Source organism: Salvia miltiorrhiza, chromosome 3 (genome assembly GCF_028751815.1).
Source record: "Salvia miltiorrhiza cultivar Shanhuang (shh) chromosome 3, IMPLAD_Smil_shh, whole genome shotgun sequence".
NCBI classification, from domain to species: domain Eukaryota; kingdom Viridiplantae; phylum Streptophyta; class Magnoliopsida; order Lamiales; family Lamiaceae; genus Salvia; species Salvia miltiorrhiza.
In genome coordinates this window covers 56,914,367-56,931,496 of record NC_080389.1, presented here as the reverse complement: position 1 = coordinate 56,931,496, position 17,130 = coordinate 56,914,367, and the positions used below count along the sequence as shown (strand labels likewise).

At 38.6% G+C, this 17,130-nt stretch overlaps 5 protein-coding genes and 1 non-coding gene across 11 annotated transcripts; 4 read left to right on the top strand and 2 right to left on the bottom strand.

Moving 5' to 3' along the window:
• The first annotated feature begins 1,025 nt into the window (after positions 1-1,025).
• Positions 1,026-3,489, top strand: LOC131014634 (LEAF RUST 10 DISEASE-RESISTANCE LOCUS RECEPTOR-LIKE PROTEIN KINASE-like 1.2). 6 transcript variants are annotated; one of them, XM_057942671.1, is made up of 7 exons: positions 1,026-1,794; positions 1,961-2,066; positions 2,207-2,233; positions 2,367-2,396; positions 2,486-2,584; positions 2,712-2,741; positions 3,135-3,489. In XM_057942671.1, exons 2-7 carry the CDS (start codon positions 2,003-2,005, stop codon positions 3,296-3,298), a joined length of 414 nt encoding a protein of 137 aa, XP_057798654.1. In that variant the 5' UTR covers positions 1,026-1,794; positions 1,961-2,002; the 3' UTR covers positions 3,299-3,489. The 6 variants fall into 6 exon arrangements, with proteins under 6 accessions (XP_057798654.1, XP_057798651.1, XP_057798653.1 ...); XM_057942666.1 differs by having other exon boundaries at positions 1,044-2,066; XM_057942667.1 differs by having other exon boundaries at positions 1,046-2,066; positions 2,486-2,578.
• A 179-nt stretch (positions 3,490-3,668) lies between these two features.
• Positions 3,669-3,742, bottom strand: TRNAV-AAC (transfer RNA valine (anticodon AAC)). The gene has a single exon. It is a non-coding gene; the product is annotated as a tRNA-Val (tRNA).
• Positions 3,743-5,096: 1,354 nt separating this feature from the next.
• Positions 5,097-5,639, top strand: LOC131019043 (uncharacterized). Its single transcript, XM_057947727.1, has 3 exons — positions 5,097-5,276; positions 5,351-5,508; positions 5,621-5,639. The coding sequence occupies exons 1-3, from the start codon at positions 5,097-5,099 to the stop codon at positions 5,637-5,639; spliced, it is 357 nt and encodes a 118-aa protein (XP_057803710.1).
• A 350-nt stretch (positions 5,640-5,989) lies between these two features.
• On the bottom strand, positions 5,990-8,873 carry LOC131019041 (uncharacterized). The gene is made up of 4 exons (XM_057947726.1): positions 7,494-8,873; positions 6,499-7,419; positions 6,342-6,437; positions 5,990-6,256 (listed from the first exon to the last, which is right to left on the bottom strand). The coding sequence occupies exons 1-4, from the start codon at positions 8,871-8,873 to the stop codon at positions 5,990-5,992; spliced, it is 2,664 nt and encodes an 887-aa protein (XP_057803709.1).
• A 771-nt stretch (positions 8,874-9,644) lies between these two features.
• Positions 9,645-10,476, top strand: LOC131019040 (uncharacterized). Its single transcript, XM_057947725.1, has 2 exons — positions 9,645-9,651; positions 9,842-10,476. The coding sequence occupies exons 1-2, from the start codon at positions 9,645-9,647 to the stop codon at positions 10,474-10,476; spliced, it is 642 nt and encodes a 213-aa protein (XP_057803708.1).
• Positions 10,477-10,856: 380 nt separating this feature from the next.
• Positions 10,857-13,597, top strand: LOC131014633 (pentatricopeptide repeat-containing protein At3g49170, chloroplastic). The gene has a single exon (XM_057942665.1). The coding sequence runs from the start codon at positions 10,930-10,932 to the stop codon at positions 13,492-13,494; it is 2,565 nt and encodes an 854-aa protein (XP_057798648.1). The 5' UTR covers positions 10,857-10,929; the 3' UTR covers positions 13,495-13,597.
• The last annotated feature ends 3,533 nt before the right edge of the window (positions 13,598-17,130 follow it).

Sequence of the window (17,130 nt, the reverse complement as noted above, 5' to 3'; positions counted from 1 at the left end):
GCGTAGGAGAGTAGTCTCATCAGTTGAATTCTGCTTCTAATCACAAACAACAGCTGCCGTCGAGTATAATCGTCAATAGGGCTGCGCAATGGATTTGTAATTTGTAGCATAATTTTGAAAACTCGCACTCATTTATCATTTCCTCTGCGTATTGTTCATATTCTTTTTGTCCGCGATAAAACTTCTTACTTTTCTTTTCGGTGTTCACAAAAAAAAACTTCATATTCTATTTTTAAATTATATTCTATCAGTTATAATACTCTATTTATCATTCATTTTTGATTTTCATCACTCGCAATACTACTTATAACACATTTTCCCCACTTTCAACATACTCAACAATCTCGTCTTAAAATTGTGTCATTCATTTTTAGGAAATTTATTATAGACGGTGGGAGTATTATTTTAATTTAAAACTTGTCAACTTCAAATTTTGATATAATTATCATATACTCCCCCGTCCCACCTCATTTGCCTAGTTCTTTTTGGTATGATTATTTAGGAGATGAAGATTTTAGTATAAAATATGTAAAGGTGTGTGAGTCCATATTTGTTATATTAAAAATCGATTACCCAAAAAGGAAACAGGCCAAATTAAATGAAACAATCAAAAAATGAAAGCGGACCAAGTCAAGTAGTATATTTTTTTAGTTTCTTTTTTTAGTTATCTCATAACAAGTGTCATATGTAGTTTTAAAATAAGAAAGTAGGTTTCATCACCTTTTATATTTTTACCTTTCAATCATATTCATTTTAATTTTATTCGTCTCACAAAATAAAAGTGGGCTCCATCACTTTTTATTTTTTACACATTAATCATATTCACTTAAATTTTTGTGTCGAAACAAACTAGGACCCTTGTTATGGGAAGGGGGAGTAATTTTAATGGGAAAAATTGAGGTTTGGATGTGAAATATGTAACTCTTTTGGAGCGATGTGGGAGCAGAGAATCAGAGTGAGTGAATGCCGATGGCAAGTGGAGAACTCATTCATATCCATCCAGGATGCATCATATCCACCCAAGGTGCATCATTGTGTATGCAAAGGTGTGTGTGGGGTCAACTTTTTAATGCTTGAAATATCCAACCGACATGATTTGGATATTCCAAAATTACATTACACATGACGCTCTGCAGTATAGATTTGCACTATCTTGCTTCCAGATTCTCTGCTAGAGTTTATCCTCGAAGCCTCTTTGGAGTGAAATATCTCACTCTTGCTTGTTTTCTTGATTTCTTTCAAAACTGTTGTTTATGAATCCCCATCTCCACCTCCACAGCCACCAAGAATCATGATCACTGGAAACCGCCTCCTCACATGTTGGTTTCTCTTGATTATTTTGCTTCAAACCTCTCATGCTACCACACCCTGTAGCCATTCTACTTGCGGCATTATTTCCAATATTAGCCATCCTTTCCGGCTGAGGGATGATCCCAAAAACTGTGGTGATCCCAACTATGAATTAGCATGCGAAAACAATGTCACCTTCATCTATCTCAGCTCTCTCAAGTACTTGGTCAAGGCACTCAATTATGGGAACTCCACCATAAGGCTGGCTGATCCTTCCATCAATGATGACACCTGCTCTTTTCCTAAGCACTCTGTATATGCGTATAACTTCACTCATGAATATCCGTTTAGCACATATTCTGATTGGATTTTCAGAGATGAAAACGATCCCGGTGTAGCTTGGCCTGTCAATTTTGTGAGCTGCCCACATCGGTTGGAGGATTCTTCAAACTTCACAGAAATCACTGATTGTATCAATGGAGCCTCGAATTCGTCTCGTGGCAGGTACAGTTATATAAAGGTTGGGAACATGAGTGGCTTGGATATAGGAGATAAGTGCGGTGTAGACCTCATAGTGATGACATCATTGAAATTTAAGAATTTCAAGAATGTAACTCTCTCAAAAATACATGATGCTCTGAAATATGGATTTGAACTATCTTGGTTCCAGTTTCGCTGTATAGAATGCAAAGGAGGATGGGAGTGTACTACTATGGACGAAAACTTGCATCGTTGCAGTGGAGCTACATTTCAGCTTAAGCTTGATGTCCAGTGGGGTAAGAGTTGTAGTGATAGAGGGAATATATCTGTTGTGAACTTATAAGTTCGCATATGTATTTGTACATATAAATTGAGCATACGTTTGAAAGTTCCTCTATCTGGTTTATGCTAATGCTTCTGTATTTTGGAAATGCAGGCAAAGCTCTTTTCACAGATCTTTTTTGTAAGAGTATTTTTTATTCTTTATCTTGCTAATTTTTAATTTTTTGTTTAGAGTTACAAAAGTGATTAGATCATAACTCTTGGTTTCAATATATCCTCTTGTGATCCTCATTGCTTGTCACCTACATCTGCAGGGATCGCATTGTTTCTTATTATCATCGTAGGTGCGCTCTTAATTTATGATGCATTGATATTTCACTTATATCAGCTTCTTGATCTCGTGATAAGGTACATAATATTCTCATTTTGGCAGGGTTGAGGCTAGAGGCCGTTTTGATGATCACTGGATTCATCTATGTATGGGGACTTTTAATCCTAAGTAACTTCGATTGGTTCTTCGATTCAGTTAATGGTAAGATGTTTTACACTCATTTGATTGTCAGCACCATTTTCTGTGTATAAAACAAATGAGGAGATGATAGCAATATGGTCTTCAACATATTTCTCTTTGACTTATCATGTATGTTGTGTTTTTGCAGGGATTATCCTGAAAGTTTTTCTCATTGTTGGTGAGCTATTCATATGCTGCACTTTACATTCCTAGTGGTGATGGTGATGAAAAGGCTGATAAATGTTTGCAAAAAAACAAGTTCTCCCATAATATTTATCAATCCATGTAGCGGTGTTTACTTTGTAGGATTAGCCTTGATAGATAAAAATAGTAAGGTTAACCCCTTGTATACTTCGATGGATTGAAGCTTTGGGATATATCCCAAGACCCTTGATTATTTCTATCATCTAAGTCAATTTTGCTTGATTCTTATCCCATTGAAAGGATGGGATTGGAGCAATCCCACTCTTTAGGATAAAAATACTCAACTGTTGAAACATGGTATCATAATTCATATCAGCAATTTTGTTTAAGTAAAAAATTATTAACGCGACTTTGTTTCTCCTTCCAGTGATCAGCTATGCAGCAAGGATCATCATTGTATTTCCTTGTGCGATGGGGCTTCTAATTTGCAAGTTCCAAAGAAGAAGGCAGTTATCTAAGTTTGATGAGATAAGTGACAATCAACCTATGCCTATTAGGGGCTCCAGCCTTGACATTTCTGTTCAAGATTGACACACCAAAAATGTCCCTATAGCAGTTTGAATATGTGATGTGCTGAAATGAGCCATTTTGTTTCAGTTATAAGCTATATTTCTTCTTCAATTTTCAAGTCTTTTAAGAATGTTTATAGTATATTGTATTTGTTAATCAAAATTATTGGTTTCACTTTCCCCTAATTTATTCTCGTTAATATATTTTCAAAAGATCAGTACTTTTTTTTATAGTGGCTTCATTTCCCCCCTAATATTATTGGTTTTTAGATGCAGTAATATACTTGTAATTTTTTAGAAGAGTTTGAAATATAAAAGTAATACTCGTCTTTGAATTCTTTGTTTCAGTACCATATTAAAAGAAAAAAAAAAACTTATTTAAATATAATGCTTGGCGTCGCCCGGACTCGAACCGGAGACCTTCAGTGTGTTAGACTGACGTGATAACCAACTACACCACGACACCTTTGTTTTGCAATGAGTGAATATAACTATATACTATGATATCTAATAGCTACCACAAACGTAAATGGTCCACCGAGGATTTTTTATTATAATTATGTCATAGTATACAGAACAATGAATATCGGTGTTAAAATATGAGTAAATATATTCATGAACTTTCGTGATTTCTGGGATTCTCTCGATTGATTTGAGTATCGGATGGGATCCCTTCTCCGAAGGCTCTTCCAATCTCTTTTATTTAATTTTTGACGTAAATCACAATAAATTTTTTACCTGAGTACTGATTCATGCATGTCCTATTATCCCACGCCTCCAACTTTGATCTTATTCCGTAGGACCACCACATCAATCCGGCTCATCGACTTAAGCTGACGATGAGCCGACCAATGCAAGGGTATCAACTCGAGTCTCAGCTCATCCTCATGAGTTCAGCTCATCACCTTATGAACCTTGTACTTGTATGACACGCGCTATTAAAATAATCTTCCGTTAAAACACGGTTAGTTCGATTTAATTTTTTTTTCTTTTATTTAAACACCACCCTTTCTTCACTTCTTTCACTACATCTTCTTTATTTCTTTTTCTTTCTTTTTCATCCGTAAAACCAACTTAAAACAAATCAAATCACCGAATATAAATTTCAAATGATTTCACAAAATTCTAACAATTGTTTCCGATGGTAGATCCACAAACTTTATCGAGCTCATCAAACTTCTACCAATTTAAGAATTTTATACTCACTTTTAATCTTATACTCTTTCTTAGAGAAGTTTAGTACTTAATAGTTTAATATTCATGAAATGAAAACTTACTCTAGCAATCAAAATGCATCCAACATTATGTCCATCAAATACACTCAAAACACTTGATTTTGAGTTCATCCAAAAATAGACATCCAAATAATTTTAACTTCATCTAGAAATTTCTTTTCAATGAACAAAAAGTCAAAAACACGAAGTAAAAGATCATTGGAGTTGAATATCTAGAAAATTTAAAATGATCTATTTCTTAAGTTATATATAAAAAAGGGCAAAGGTGCAGATACCCCCCTGAACTACACCCCCCTAGAGCTTTTAGCCCTCCATACTCGGTCAAAGCGCGTTGACCTCCCCAAAGTCTCGGAAAAAGGGTGCAACTAGGTCCAAGGCTGAAACGGGCATTTTAACGCCGTTCGCTTAATTTTTTTTTTGGCTGGGCCCCACCACCCTAACCAACGGTATTATATTTAGGATTTAGGGTTCAAATATTAGGAACCCTAATTTACGAACGATCTTGCAGGAAATTGAGAGAAATCGACAAGATTTTCTGCAATTGGGTTAGGGTTTGTTGAGTATACTAGGATTCGAGCTATTATCATGAGTTCCAGCTCAGGATTCGGGTCATCCTCGTCGCATGGTAGACAGCAGATGATGAACGACGTTGAGGTTAGGCATTGTCGTTGTAAATTTGAAGGCAAGAGGTTGGAAGCTAAGAGAATGACTTCATGGACCGATGAGAACCCTGGGAGAAGGTTCTACGGGTGTCGAAATTGGAAGGTACATCAATTGCTTATCACTCATTTTGTTTTTGTGAAAAACATGGAACTAATACTCAATTTTTGAATTCGTAGACCCAAAATTGTGGTTTTTTTGATTGGTATGACGAACCAATGTCTGAAAGAGCTCGTGAAGTTATAAACGGATTGAAGAAGGAAAACATGAAGCTTGTAAAGTTGCATGAAAGTTCGAAGCCCCCCATTGATTTGGAAGCTGAAATTGAGCAGCTTTGGTCAGTAATTGCAAGTTGGAAAGAAGAGACAATGGGTGTTAGAAGGAGAAGCCGTTTTCTTTTAATTTTTTTGATTATTTCTTGGTTTGTGATAATCAAGCTTGTTATATAGTATGAAACTAGTGAAATGATGTAAATCTCCAATCTTAGTCAATGGATAGTTGATGCTATGGAATTCTTAATGTATCTTGCTTTTGTTAATGAAATGACTTTATGAAAGCTTGTAAATCTCCCCTGTTATATTCTGAATTCTCAAAGAAATTGACATCATAAGTATGGACTTCACAAATGCACAAAGATAACCTCTAAAGTTTCTGAAATTCATTCCCAAAAAAACCATCATCATAAGCTGTTGGACATATGTTTCATAGTAAAAAAACTAGCATAGTTTAGATAGGATCATCTGTTGAAATATTGCAAAAAAAACAAAAAAAATAACCCAACCCAAAGCCCTAGCAAGACCAAAAGTCTAAATGTGATTTCAATTAGTGGATGTTGATCCAACAGTTGAGATCACATTCTGTCTCCTTGGACTTCTTCTGAGGACTAGTTCTTGATCCACAGCATCTGTTTTCCCTCTTGGAGCTTTGAATGGTTTGCTTTGGTGTTTCTTGCCCTTCCCTGTGACTCCACTTGAGCTACCTTCTCCTCTCTTTATCTCTGCTTCGTTTGGTATAGGGAACCTAGTATTGGGATCTGCCTCCTTTTGTGAGCCTTCATCGATCACAACTGATTGTGACCCTCCAGGCTGCATGAACAATGAAACAACACTCATTTAAGTTTGTTGAAATCATGAAATTCAGTGCTTTAATAGGTTTTTTGTCTTAACTTACATTTAGTATCTGTTTTCCTGTCTCAATGTTCACATATAGACCAACCCCAGTTATTGAACCTCTCTGCTTCTTGGCAAGCTTTGTGGTAGTTGAATCCTGTGATTGTTGATATGAATAAGCATGATAAACAAAGAATATAAGTTGAATAAGTTCATACCTGTGTAGGCCGTTCAGGGCATTTGTGTTTCTTGTGGCTTGCACTTCCACAAATGCTGCAGTGCTGTGTTTTACCAATCCTTGAAAGCTTGTGTTTCAACCTCGGCTCATTAGAAGCTCTTACTCTGTTCTTTTTGGGCCTTCCTATCTTCTTCTCAACCGGTGGAGCCTCAATGTAATCTTTAAACTGTATATCCCAAAACTTGTACCCAGGGATTGGCTGTATAGCATGCTCATAACTTTTTCTATACATGGAGCTATGGTACCAATTGCTCATCACAGATAAGGGGTCCAACTGACTTGAGTAAAAGGCAGCAATGGCATGAGGGCAAGGGATACCACTCAAATCCCACATCCTACAACTGCACTTCTTAGTATCCACAAATACTATGTGCTTGTCTTCTCCCTCTTCAACCTCATATCCGTAGTCACCATTCCAAAGAACATTACAATTCATAGAAGCTGCCTTGTTTGCCTCAAACATTTGCATTGCCTTAGGACACCATTCAGTTTTCCAGTGATCAACAAGTTGTTTCCTATCCTTTATCCTACTCATTACTAGCATCCTAATCTCTTCTAGCATTGAAATAATCGGCTTATGTCTAGCATCAGAAATACTTGAATTGAAAGACTCACTGATGTTGTTGTCTACCATGTATGTGGAACACCTTGTGCTTTGATAAGCCTTGCACCAGTTCTCAGTAGGATAGTGGAGTAGGTCCTCAACTGCCTTCTTGTTTATGGCAGAAACCTTGGCTAGGTTGAACTTGAACTTTTGCTGGAAAGAGCTCCATGCAGTAGCCCAAAACCGTTTCTTTAACTCCTCTCCTCTCCACTTCTTGCTCCAGTTGGCATAAATATGCCTCGCACACCACCTATGTTCAGCTGCAGGAGTCACTTCTTTTACAGCCTCCATCAACCCCTAAACATAATTTCCATAATCAGTCGACATTCCATAATTTCAATAATCAATGTCAAATAATTTGAAAGCCATACCTTTTGCATATCTGACATCAATGTCACTTCATCACCTGCTCCAAGATTGAGCTCCTGCCTCAACCACATGAGAAACCACTTCCAGTTATTCTTGTTCTCCTTGTTTACAACTGCCCAAGCAATGGGCACAATTCCATCATTCCCATCTTTTCCTACTGCTGTCAAAAGACACCCAAATGTCTTACCCTTCAAATGGCAACCATCAAGACAGATTATTGGCCTACACCCCCCTAGCCAGTTCAACCTACAAGGCTCTAGCATGACAAATATTCTCTTAAAGACATGTCTTTGGTTCTGGATATGCTCGGTCGACAGTTGGAGTTCCATCTTACTCCCAGGCATACATTCCTTAACAATGTTACAATAGGCAACTAGCCTATTGAACTCCTCTTTGTAGCTACCCTCAAGCTTGCATATTATCTCTTTCTTTGCCCTTTTACACTTGTGTAAACTAACATGAAGCTTCAAATGGTCTTTAACATGACCTTGCATATCCTTAGAAGTAAACCTAGGATTTCTGTAGATTGCCCCTTTAAAGTATTTGGCCAAATATGATTGGCTAGCACTAGGGACTTCCCTTTGTTTGCAACATGTGTGGTCTGCAACTAGGGTCTTGATACCTAAGCCTTCAATATCCCCATCTTTAGAGACATGCATCAGAAATGGACATTGTTGGTCATTGATGCAAACCACTCTAATCCTAGTCTTTTCATTTTTTAGAAACTTTAACTTGTAGCCAAACTTCACAGCATAAGCATTTATGCTGTCCCTAGCCTCCTTTGCTCCTGCAAAGGTCATTCCTAGCTGAAAACTACCCTCCTCTCCTCCTTCAACACTCCCTACCAACTGCTCTAAGCTCTTAACATCATCATCACTCTCCCAACACTCACTGTATACACTTGAATTGTCATCATCACCATGCTCTCTTCCTCTCACCTCACCCTCATCTCCCTCTTCTACCTCAGCCTCCTCTTCCTCTTCCAACTCAACATCATCTCCCTCTTCTAACTCAGCCTCATCTTCCTCTTCTAACTCAACATCCTCTCCATCTTCTACCCCACCATCAGTGCTCTGAACTCCCTTATCCTCACCAGTAATCTGTACCCCATGTTTACCCTCTAAATCACTATTTTCAGTCTCTTCTAAAAACATCTCCTTCACTACAAAAGTAGGCATAGGATCAACCTCATGATCTGCATAAAAAGCAATCTCTCCATGGCCAAGCAATTCTAGGTAATCAAGAACCTTATGACACTGGATAGGATTTCTTAGGGGAACTAGACCCTTATCTATGGTATAGTCTGCATCTGCCGCATAAACTAGCTTAGGTTTAGAACCATAACACTCCTCAAATTCGGATACGATTCTGTCTAATGTCATGTTTTCCAGTGTGGATTTAATTTTCTTATGGTTATAACCATCATACATCCATTCACCATTCTCATCATTTTTTTTCCAAATACCCCACCAATTGAAAATAAAGAAAATTTCAGGATTCGACATACTGCACAAGACCAAGAACAAACAAGATTATTTCTTATGTTCTGCGTTCATGCATCAAATCAAAAACAACAAGAACGCAACAAAATTCGGAATCCAACAATACTTGCATGTTCTGTAAAAAAAAATTAAACTATGAAGTTTAGCCATTACTTACCTATTTTCAGAGACTACTTCGATGAAAATTACAAGCACCGATCGGAATCAACAAAATCGCAACCAAACCTCCCTTCTTCTTCGATTATTTGCCCTCTGAAACTTTGAGTTTTCGAATGGAATGAAAGAAACTCTTCATCTGCTCTATGTACATAGAAACCCCGCGCATTGTGGTTGGGGTGGTGGGGCCCAGCCAAAAAAAAAAAATTAAGCGAACGGCGTTAAAACGCCCGTTTCAGCCTTGGACCTAGTTGCACCCTTTTTCCGAGACTTGGGAGGTCAACGCGCTTTGACCGAGTATGGGGGGCTAAAAGCTCTAGGGGGGTGTAGTTCAGGGGGGTATCTGCACCTTTGCCCTATAAAAAATACCATATTTTATAAACATAAACTTCTTATGCCATTCTTTAAATACTCTTAATCTTGATGAGTTTGCTTGATTTTTTGTGAAAATCTTACACATTTGACCGATTTAACAGCTATTAGTCAATTGTACATATGACCGGTAAGTGGCTAGATTAAGTTTCCAAATCGTTGACTGATAGTTGTCAAATCGATCAAATTAGTAAGAATTTCACAAAAAATCAAGCAAACCCATCAACATCAACTGTAAAATGGGTTCTTCACTTAAATTTGAGCATAAAATGCTTAAGTTCATGAAGTAGGACATTTTTCTCCCATTGTTCCAAATGCAGGTGAGGCCAATTCTTGGAGATGGTGCGCATCTTCAGAAGGATCATTTTCAACCAAGTCTGCATATGCCTTGGTGAAAGCTTCAAGGATCATCGCCAACCAAACGAGCATCAACAAAGAAAGCATTAAGCAAGTTTGGGCCACCCCGGCTCCTCAAAAAGCAAGAGTCACGTCATGGAGACTTCTAAGAAATAAATTACCAACGTGTGACAACTTGAGGAAAAGAAACATTCAACTTGGAGAAGAAGAGGCTATGTGCAATGCATGCTGTCAACATTACGAATCGACGGTCCACACGTTCATTGAATGCCCAAAGACGGAAAAGGTCTGGACCGGCATTCAAAATTGGCTGGGAATCAGCGGCCCACGACCGCAGGATATTGCAGCGCATTTCGACGCCTTTGCTAACTTGGGAAGGAAACGGAACAGAATTTTCTTAAGGGCTCTCTGGATGTGCACCACTTGGATTCTTTGGAAGAGTCGCAACGAAAGCAGATTCGAAGGTAGGCCTTGGAAAATTGAAAATCTGATTAGAGATATCAAAGTTAGAGTATGGAGCTGGAACAAGGTGTTCAAGCTTTTGGACTGGAACTGTAATTTTTCTTCATGGATGACAGGTGATATGTTCATGTTTTGAACTGTAATTGTCCTCCGGTACTGCTGGAACCATTGTTCTTAATGAATTTCTCTTTTTTCTTGATAAAAAAAAAGTACTCTCTTCGTCCACCAAAAGTATTCCACTTAGGCTGGGCACGGAGTTTAATAAAATTGGAGATGATGTTGATATAGTGGAGAAAGGGTCCCACCATTTTATGAGATGTGTGGTTGAGATTGAATTTGGGGTGGTTTTTTTGTAAATAAAGAGTGTTTGTAAGGATAAAATATAAATGTGGATGGTGGGACCATGACTTAAAAAGGAAAGTGAAATACTTTTTGCGGACGCCAAATATAGTAATCGTGGAATACTTTTGGCGGACAGAGGGAGTATGACATTTTTACCTATTAAGATTTCTTTTTTTTGTATTAAAAAAAAACAGAATATAAAAAGTAGACAGATAAATCCAGTAAAGAGAGGCGTTAGTAAGATAGAATGATAAGGCTCTCTTTGCCATCCGCCGCCTCTCCTCCGCTCAAACCCAAAAACCACTCCCGCCATAAAACCTCCACCGCTAAACCTCCCGATATCATCAGCTTCGAATCACTCAAGAGCTGTCTGATACGCCATGCCGATGTGGGCCGCGTCGATGAAGCAATCTCCATCCTTGATCTCATGTCCCGCTCCAATCTCTGCCCGGATCTCACCACCTACTCCGTGCTCCTCAAGTCCTGTATCAGAACCCGAAACTTCCAACTCGGCCGAGCCGTTCACTCCAAACTCGCCCATTCAGGACTCCAGCTTGACGCCATCGTCCTCAACTCGCTCATCACTTTGTATTCTAAATGCGGCGACTCCAGGAAAGCGGAGGAGATATTCGGCTCCATGGGTGGAGCCAGGGATTTGGTTTCGTGGAGTGCTATGATTTCGGGCTACGCGCATAGCGGATTGAATTTCGAAGCCATTTCGTTGTTTTTTGAGATGCTGGAGTTTGGTGAGCGGCCGAATCAGTTTTGCTTTTCGGCCGCGATTAGGGCGTGCTCTAATCGAGAGTATGCGAGAATTGGGTTGGTAATTTTTGGCTTTCTGATGAAGACTGGGTACTTTGAGTCGGATGTGTGCGTAGGTTGTGCCTTGATTGATTTGTTTGCGAAGGGATTTGGTGATTTGGAGTCTGCAAAGAAACTGTTCGATGAAATGCCTGAAAAAAACTCTGTTTCTTGGACTTTGATGATCACGAGGTTTATGCAAATGGGTTCTTCAATGGATGCAATTGAGTTGTTTTCGGATATGTTGATTGAGGGGTTTGTCCCCGATAGGTTCACTTTTAGTAGTTGTTTATCAGCTTGTTCGGAGCTGGGATTGTTGCATATTGGGCGCCAGCTGCATAGTTGGGTAGTCAAAACTGGGCTTAGTTTGGATGTCTGCGTGGGGTGTAGTTTAGTTGATATGTATGGTAAATCTACGTCGGATGGATCTATGGATGACTCGAGGAAGGTTTTTGACAGAATGCCGGAGCATAATGTAATGTCATGGACTGCGATTATCACAGGATACGTGCAGAAAGGAGGGCGGGACGTGGAAGCTATTGAATTGTATTGTAGGATGATAACAGAGGGCAGAGTTAAGCCAAATCACTTCACATTTGCTAGTCTGTTGAAGGCATGCGGGAATCTTTTCAATCCGAGATTAGGTCAGCAGATTCATGGTCATGCCATGAAATTGAGTCTTGCAGAGATTAATTGTGTTGGGAACTCTCTGATTAGCATGTATGCCAAGATGGATAGGATGGAAGATGCAAGAAAAGCTTTTGAGTTCTTGTTTGAAAAGAATTTGGTTTCATTTAATGCATTAGTCGATGGTTACACTAGAAATATAGGTTCTGATGAGGCTTTTGGACTTTTTAATCAAATTGAAAGTGCTAGTGTTGGTGCCGATGCTTTCACATTTGCTAGTCTCTTGAGTGGTGCTGCGAGTATTGGAGCAGTCGGGAAAGGAGAGCAACTACATGCTCGGTTACTGAAAGCAGGATTCGCGTCCAACCTGTGTGTCTGCAATGCTCTGATCTCTATGTACACAAGGTGTGGCAACATAGAAGCTGGATTTCAGGTTTTTGGAGAAATGGAAGTTCGGAATGTGATATCTTGGACATCCATCATCACGGGATTTGCTAAACACGGATTTGCAAGACGAGCTCTGGATTTGTTCGAGCAAATGCTTGATTTTGGTGTAAAACCGAATGAGGTTACTTACATTGCAGTTTTGTCAGCTTGTAGTCATGCGGGTTTGGTCGATGAGGCGTGGAGGCATTTCAACGCAATGTTGAAAGAGCATGGGGTAAGGCCAAGAATGGAACACTATGCATGTATGGTTGATGTATTAGGTAGATCAGGGTATCTGGATAAAGCTATGAAGTTAATCAAATCAATGCCTTTCACTGCCGATGCTCTAGTGTGGCGCACGTTGCTCGGTGCATGCAGTGTTCATGGCGATGCAGAGCTTGGCAAGCATGCTGCCGAGATGATCCTTGAGCAAGACCCGGACGATCCTGCAGCGCACGTCTTGCTCTCCAACTTGTATGCCTCGACGGGCCAATGGGAAGACGTGGCGAAGATCAGAAAAGGGATGAAGGAGAGGAATTTGGTGAAGGAAGCAGGGTGTAGCTGGATAGAGATTGCAAACAATGTGCATAAGTTCTACGTTGGAGACACGAAACACCCCGAGGCTAGGGAGATATATGAAGAATTAGAGAGGTTGGTGATGAAGATAAAAGAAATGGGATATGTTCCAGACACCAGCTTCGTGCTGCATGAAGTGGAGGAGGAAGAAAAGGAAAGATATTTGTTTCAACATAGTGAGAAGATAGCATTGGCCTATGGTCTTATAAGCACAGCCAAAGCAAAGCCAATCAGAATCTTTAAAAACCTTCGAGTATGTGGGGACTGTCATGCTGCAATGAAGTATGCATCAGTGGCGAGTGGGAGAGAGATAGTGGTGAGGGACTCGAATAGGTTTCACCACATCAGGGGTGGGAGATGCTCTTGTAATGATTATTGGTGAATGGTTTTGAATGAGTTCCACATATATCTTGGGTTGTCATTTCTCTGACTGTCGCTCTCATAACTGTTAGAAGTATAATGAAAATATGATTGCTACTTTCATTGTTGCAGAGTGTGGTTGAATAGTTTCTGCAGCTGAATTCTTCGAAAAAAGAGAGGGATTTTAGTTTAGAGTCATGCTAAATAGCCACATTGTGGCCATCCACAATTCACTTAAATAGAAAAAAAAAATTTTAATTAATTTAACTTATTTTTTAAAATAAAAATAAGATTTAATTATTTTATTGTATTCTCTACATTGTAGTTATTTTTTGGGTTAATTACGTGAAAAATCATGAACTTTGGGCCCATTTCCAAGTTTGCCATGAACTTTTTTTTTTATCAAATTTTCCCTAAACTTAAGGGGCTGATCAATTTTGCCACGATTTTTACCTCCGGTGAAGGTCCGGTCTTAGCTGGCGCCTACGTGGCAATACCGAGGTGACATGGCGCCTACGTGGTAATACTGAGCTGATGTGGCGCCTACTTGGAAAAAAAAAAACAAAAAATAGTAAATTGATCTCCTCCCTTCGACTCCCTCATCTCAGCCATGAGTTCCGCCGCACGCCACCACCGATCTCCGGCCTAGGGCGGCGATGTTGAGCCGCCGCTCCCTTTGACTCCCTCATCTCTCACCGCCTCTGTCTCCCTCTCAGATTCAGGCTCGCCGAGCCCTTGCTCGACTTACCACCTTTGGAGTCTCTCTTCTCTTCCGGCGACTGCACCGCCGCCGCTCTACCCCCCTTTCTCTCGCCCTCTGCCTCACTGAACCCGGTGGAAACCGCCTCCACCTTCCTCCTCCTTGGCGACGGCGAGGCGCCGCCGCCTCCCTCTATCTCTCTCCCTCCGATTGACAGCAACCCAGCCGCCATAGGAGCCCTAGATCCCCAATTCCATTCGCTCAAAATCCTCTCTGAAAACTCTCTCCCTCCAATTCCATTCGCTCAAAATCCATTCGCTCAAAATTCCTTCAGCCCTTTTCGCGTGGAGAAGACTCGAGGGAGCTAGAGAAGACTCGAGCGAGGGCGGTGGAGGAAAGACGGTGGATCTGTGATGGTGGTCGGGGAAGGCGGTGGAGGAAAGCTCTGGCTCTGCTCTGCCTCCGGCACCTGCACCAGATCCGGCGCTCCTGCCGCCGCCGCGCCAGTCACCTCCGTCCCTCGTTCTTCTTCTTCCCCAAACATCCATCGCCGCCGTCGACTTCTTCTCCCTCAAAATATCTGCTTCTTCCCCAGATCTCGCGTCGCCCTCCCCCAAATTACCGCTACGATCTTCCAAAGCCACCATTAAAAGCTCGATTAACACCTTAATCAAACCCTCCTCAGATCTAATCTCCACTCTCCCCTTCTCTCTCTGCGATTCCATTTCGCGCCGAAGATCTGCCAGGAACAAGAAAGACGACGACGGCGAAAATTTTCAGTTTTGGGGAAAAAAAAAATTTATCAAACGACGTAGTATCACGAGTATAGGACGACGTCGTTTCTTCACATCGTCGCCGGTGCCAAGTCAGCTTTCAGGTGACTTAAATGGTGCCAAGTCAGCAGTCAAATTGGGGATTTTCGAAAATCATGGAAAAATTGATCACGCCCTTAAGTTCAGGGAAAATTTGATAAAAAAAAAAAAGTTCATGGCAAACTTGGAAATGGGCCCAAAGTTCATGGTTTTTGGCGTAATTAACCCTTATTTTTTTATAATTTTTTTTGTAACTTTTTATTTTTATTAAAAAATAAATTAAAAATAAAAGTTGCAAAAAAAATTACAAAAAAAATAACTATAATGTAGAGAATACAATAAAATAATTAAATCCTATTTTTATTTTAAAATATAAATTAAAAAAAATGAAATTTTCTCTATTAAACTAAATTGTGGGTGACCACAATGTGGCTGCATAGATTTATTGAAACTGTGTGACACGAACATTGCTCAATTCCGATTAAAAACGTCAACATAAAAAAAATCAAGAGAATCATGAAAGATAGGGTTGGTGGATGCATAATTGTGAAGCAGTGCCATCTTTAAAGGGAAATTTATGGAGTCATTAATACAATAGCTGCTGCATACATTAAAACCTGCCTTGGGACCTAGAATTTTCAGAAGTTTTAATTTTAGATCAACTTGTAATATATCCGTAAAAATAAATGAAAATAATACTTTTTAATGTATTTAAATTAAATAGAGGTTCATGCACGTTTCATTAAATAAATTCATGAATTTGTCAATTCATTGCAATTAATTAAATATTGTCATGCATCAATCCATTCATTGTATCTAATTAATTAAATATTTTCATCTATCTACAAATTTAATATGACTAATTAAATATTTATTCATGTATCAATTAAAACATTGTAACTAATTAAATATATTAATGTATGATACATAATGAGATTATTACATAAATCTCAAATGGAAAAAGAATTAGGGATGAAATTTATCGAGATTTTAATTTTAAGAAAAACTATATAACAATAAATTTAATTTTTAAAAAGTTACCATAGATAATTGTAATATTTCAAAAATTATTAATTTATACGGGTCTAAGGGGTTATGCAAAAAGTTAATATTTTATTATTTTATTAAAATTTATGGATTTATGAACTACACAATTTGAGACGAAAAGAATTATTAACTTAAAAAGTTTATTAATATCAAATATTTTTAAGGAGATTTTATTGTAAATTTGTAATGGTGTAAATAAATCAAAAAATGAGTTCATGAGATAACTGCTTTTTGGAGATTTGGGTTCAATGCATCAGATATATAAAGATTTTCGTGGGGTGATTCTATACATAGCCCCTATTTTACTCAGTATAGCCTCTTATAAAAATAAATTAATAAAAATAATAAGAAAATTACTATTTTAACCTTATAGCCCCAAACAAATTAATCACGTAATAAATAACTGTTCTTTGCTTTTGAGAAACCAGCCTCAACGAAACTAGTCCCACTTTGTAGTGGAGACACGCAACTAAAATCAAACTAATTAAAAGAGAGAAATGTTTAGGAAAATTCCTAAATGTTGAAATATATACAATTGAATCATTCAAAAATATATATACAAACAACTCGCGATTTTGAGCAGCACAGTCGAAAGCCTCTCAAATAATATGGCTACAGAATATGTAGCCTCGCTCCATAGAATTCTAAAAGCAAAATTGAAACGAGAATTTATTATTAGAATAAGCAACCAAATCCAGTGAAACAAAACAAAGAAGTATATATTATCATTGTCAAAGCCTTTGTCCATGATCACATTCAGTGCAAACTGCACAACCCCTTCAAGCATCATATTGTTTCCAGAAGCTCTCACCTCCATTTAGCAGCCATCAAATCCTGATCATCATGATTACGCAAGAATGGATCATCCTTAATTATTCTTATTGTTTCGAGCGTGTAAGTGTCCAGTTTCAAGTTTCAACCATTTCACCGGAGGCGAATTCTAAAGAGAATTGCCCTAAATTAAATTAAGGGTAATATTATTTTTATTATTTTATTAAATGTGAGGTTATAGAGAGAAGAATGATGGCTATGAATAGAATTACCCATTTTCGTGGTGGATGCGCTCTTATGTAATTACATACCCGAGCCCAACAGATAA

Excerpts from the sequence above, each read along its gene's own strand:
- LOC131014634 (XM_057942666.1), top strand. The coding sequence starts at position 1,292 with ATGATCACTGGAAACCGCCTCCTCACATGTTGGTTTCTCTTGATTATT. Across the intron at positions 2,234-2,366 it reads TCTTTTCACAGATCTTTTTT|GGATCGCATTGTTTCTTATT; the intron begins GTAAGAGTATTT and ends CTACATCTGCAG. Across the intron at positions 2,397-2,485 it reads GTTTCTTATTATCATCGTAG|GGTTGAGGCTAGAGGCCGTT; the intron begins GTGCGCTCTTAA and ends TCATTTTGGCAG.
- LOC131019043 (XM_057947727.1), top strand. The coding sequence starts at position 5,097 with ATGAGTTCCAGCTCAGGATTCGGGTCATCCTCGTCGCATGGTAGACAG. Across the intron at positions 5,277-5,350 it reads ACGGGTGTCGAAATTGGAAG|ACCCAAAATTGTGGTTTTTT; the intron begins GTACATCAATTG and ends TTGAATTCGTAG.
- LOC131019041 (XM_057947726.1), bottom strand. The coding sequence starts at position 8,873 with ATGACATTAGACAGAATCGTATCCGAATTTGAGGAGTGTTATGGTTCT. Across the intron at positions 7,420-7,493 it reads TGATGTCAGATATGCAAAAG|GGGTTGATGGAGGCTGTAAA; the intron begins GTATGGCTTTCA and ends AATTATGTTTAG. Across the intron at positions 6,438-6,498 it reads GCCCTGAACGGCCTACACAG|GATTCAACTACCACAAAGCT; the intron begins GTATGAACTTAT and ends CAACAATCACAG.
- LOC131014633 (XM_057942665.1), top strand. The coding sequence starts at position 10,930 with ATGATAAGGCTCTCTTTGCCATCCGCCGCCTCTCCTCCGCTCAAACCC.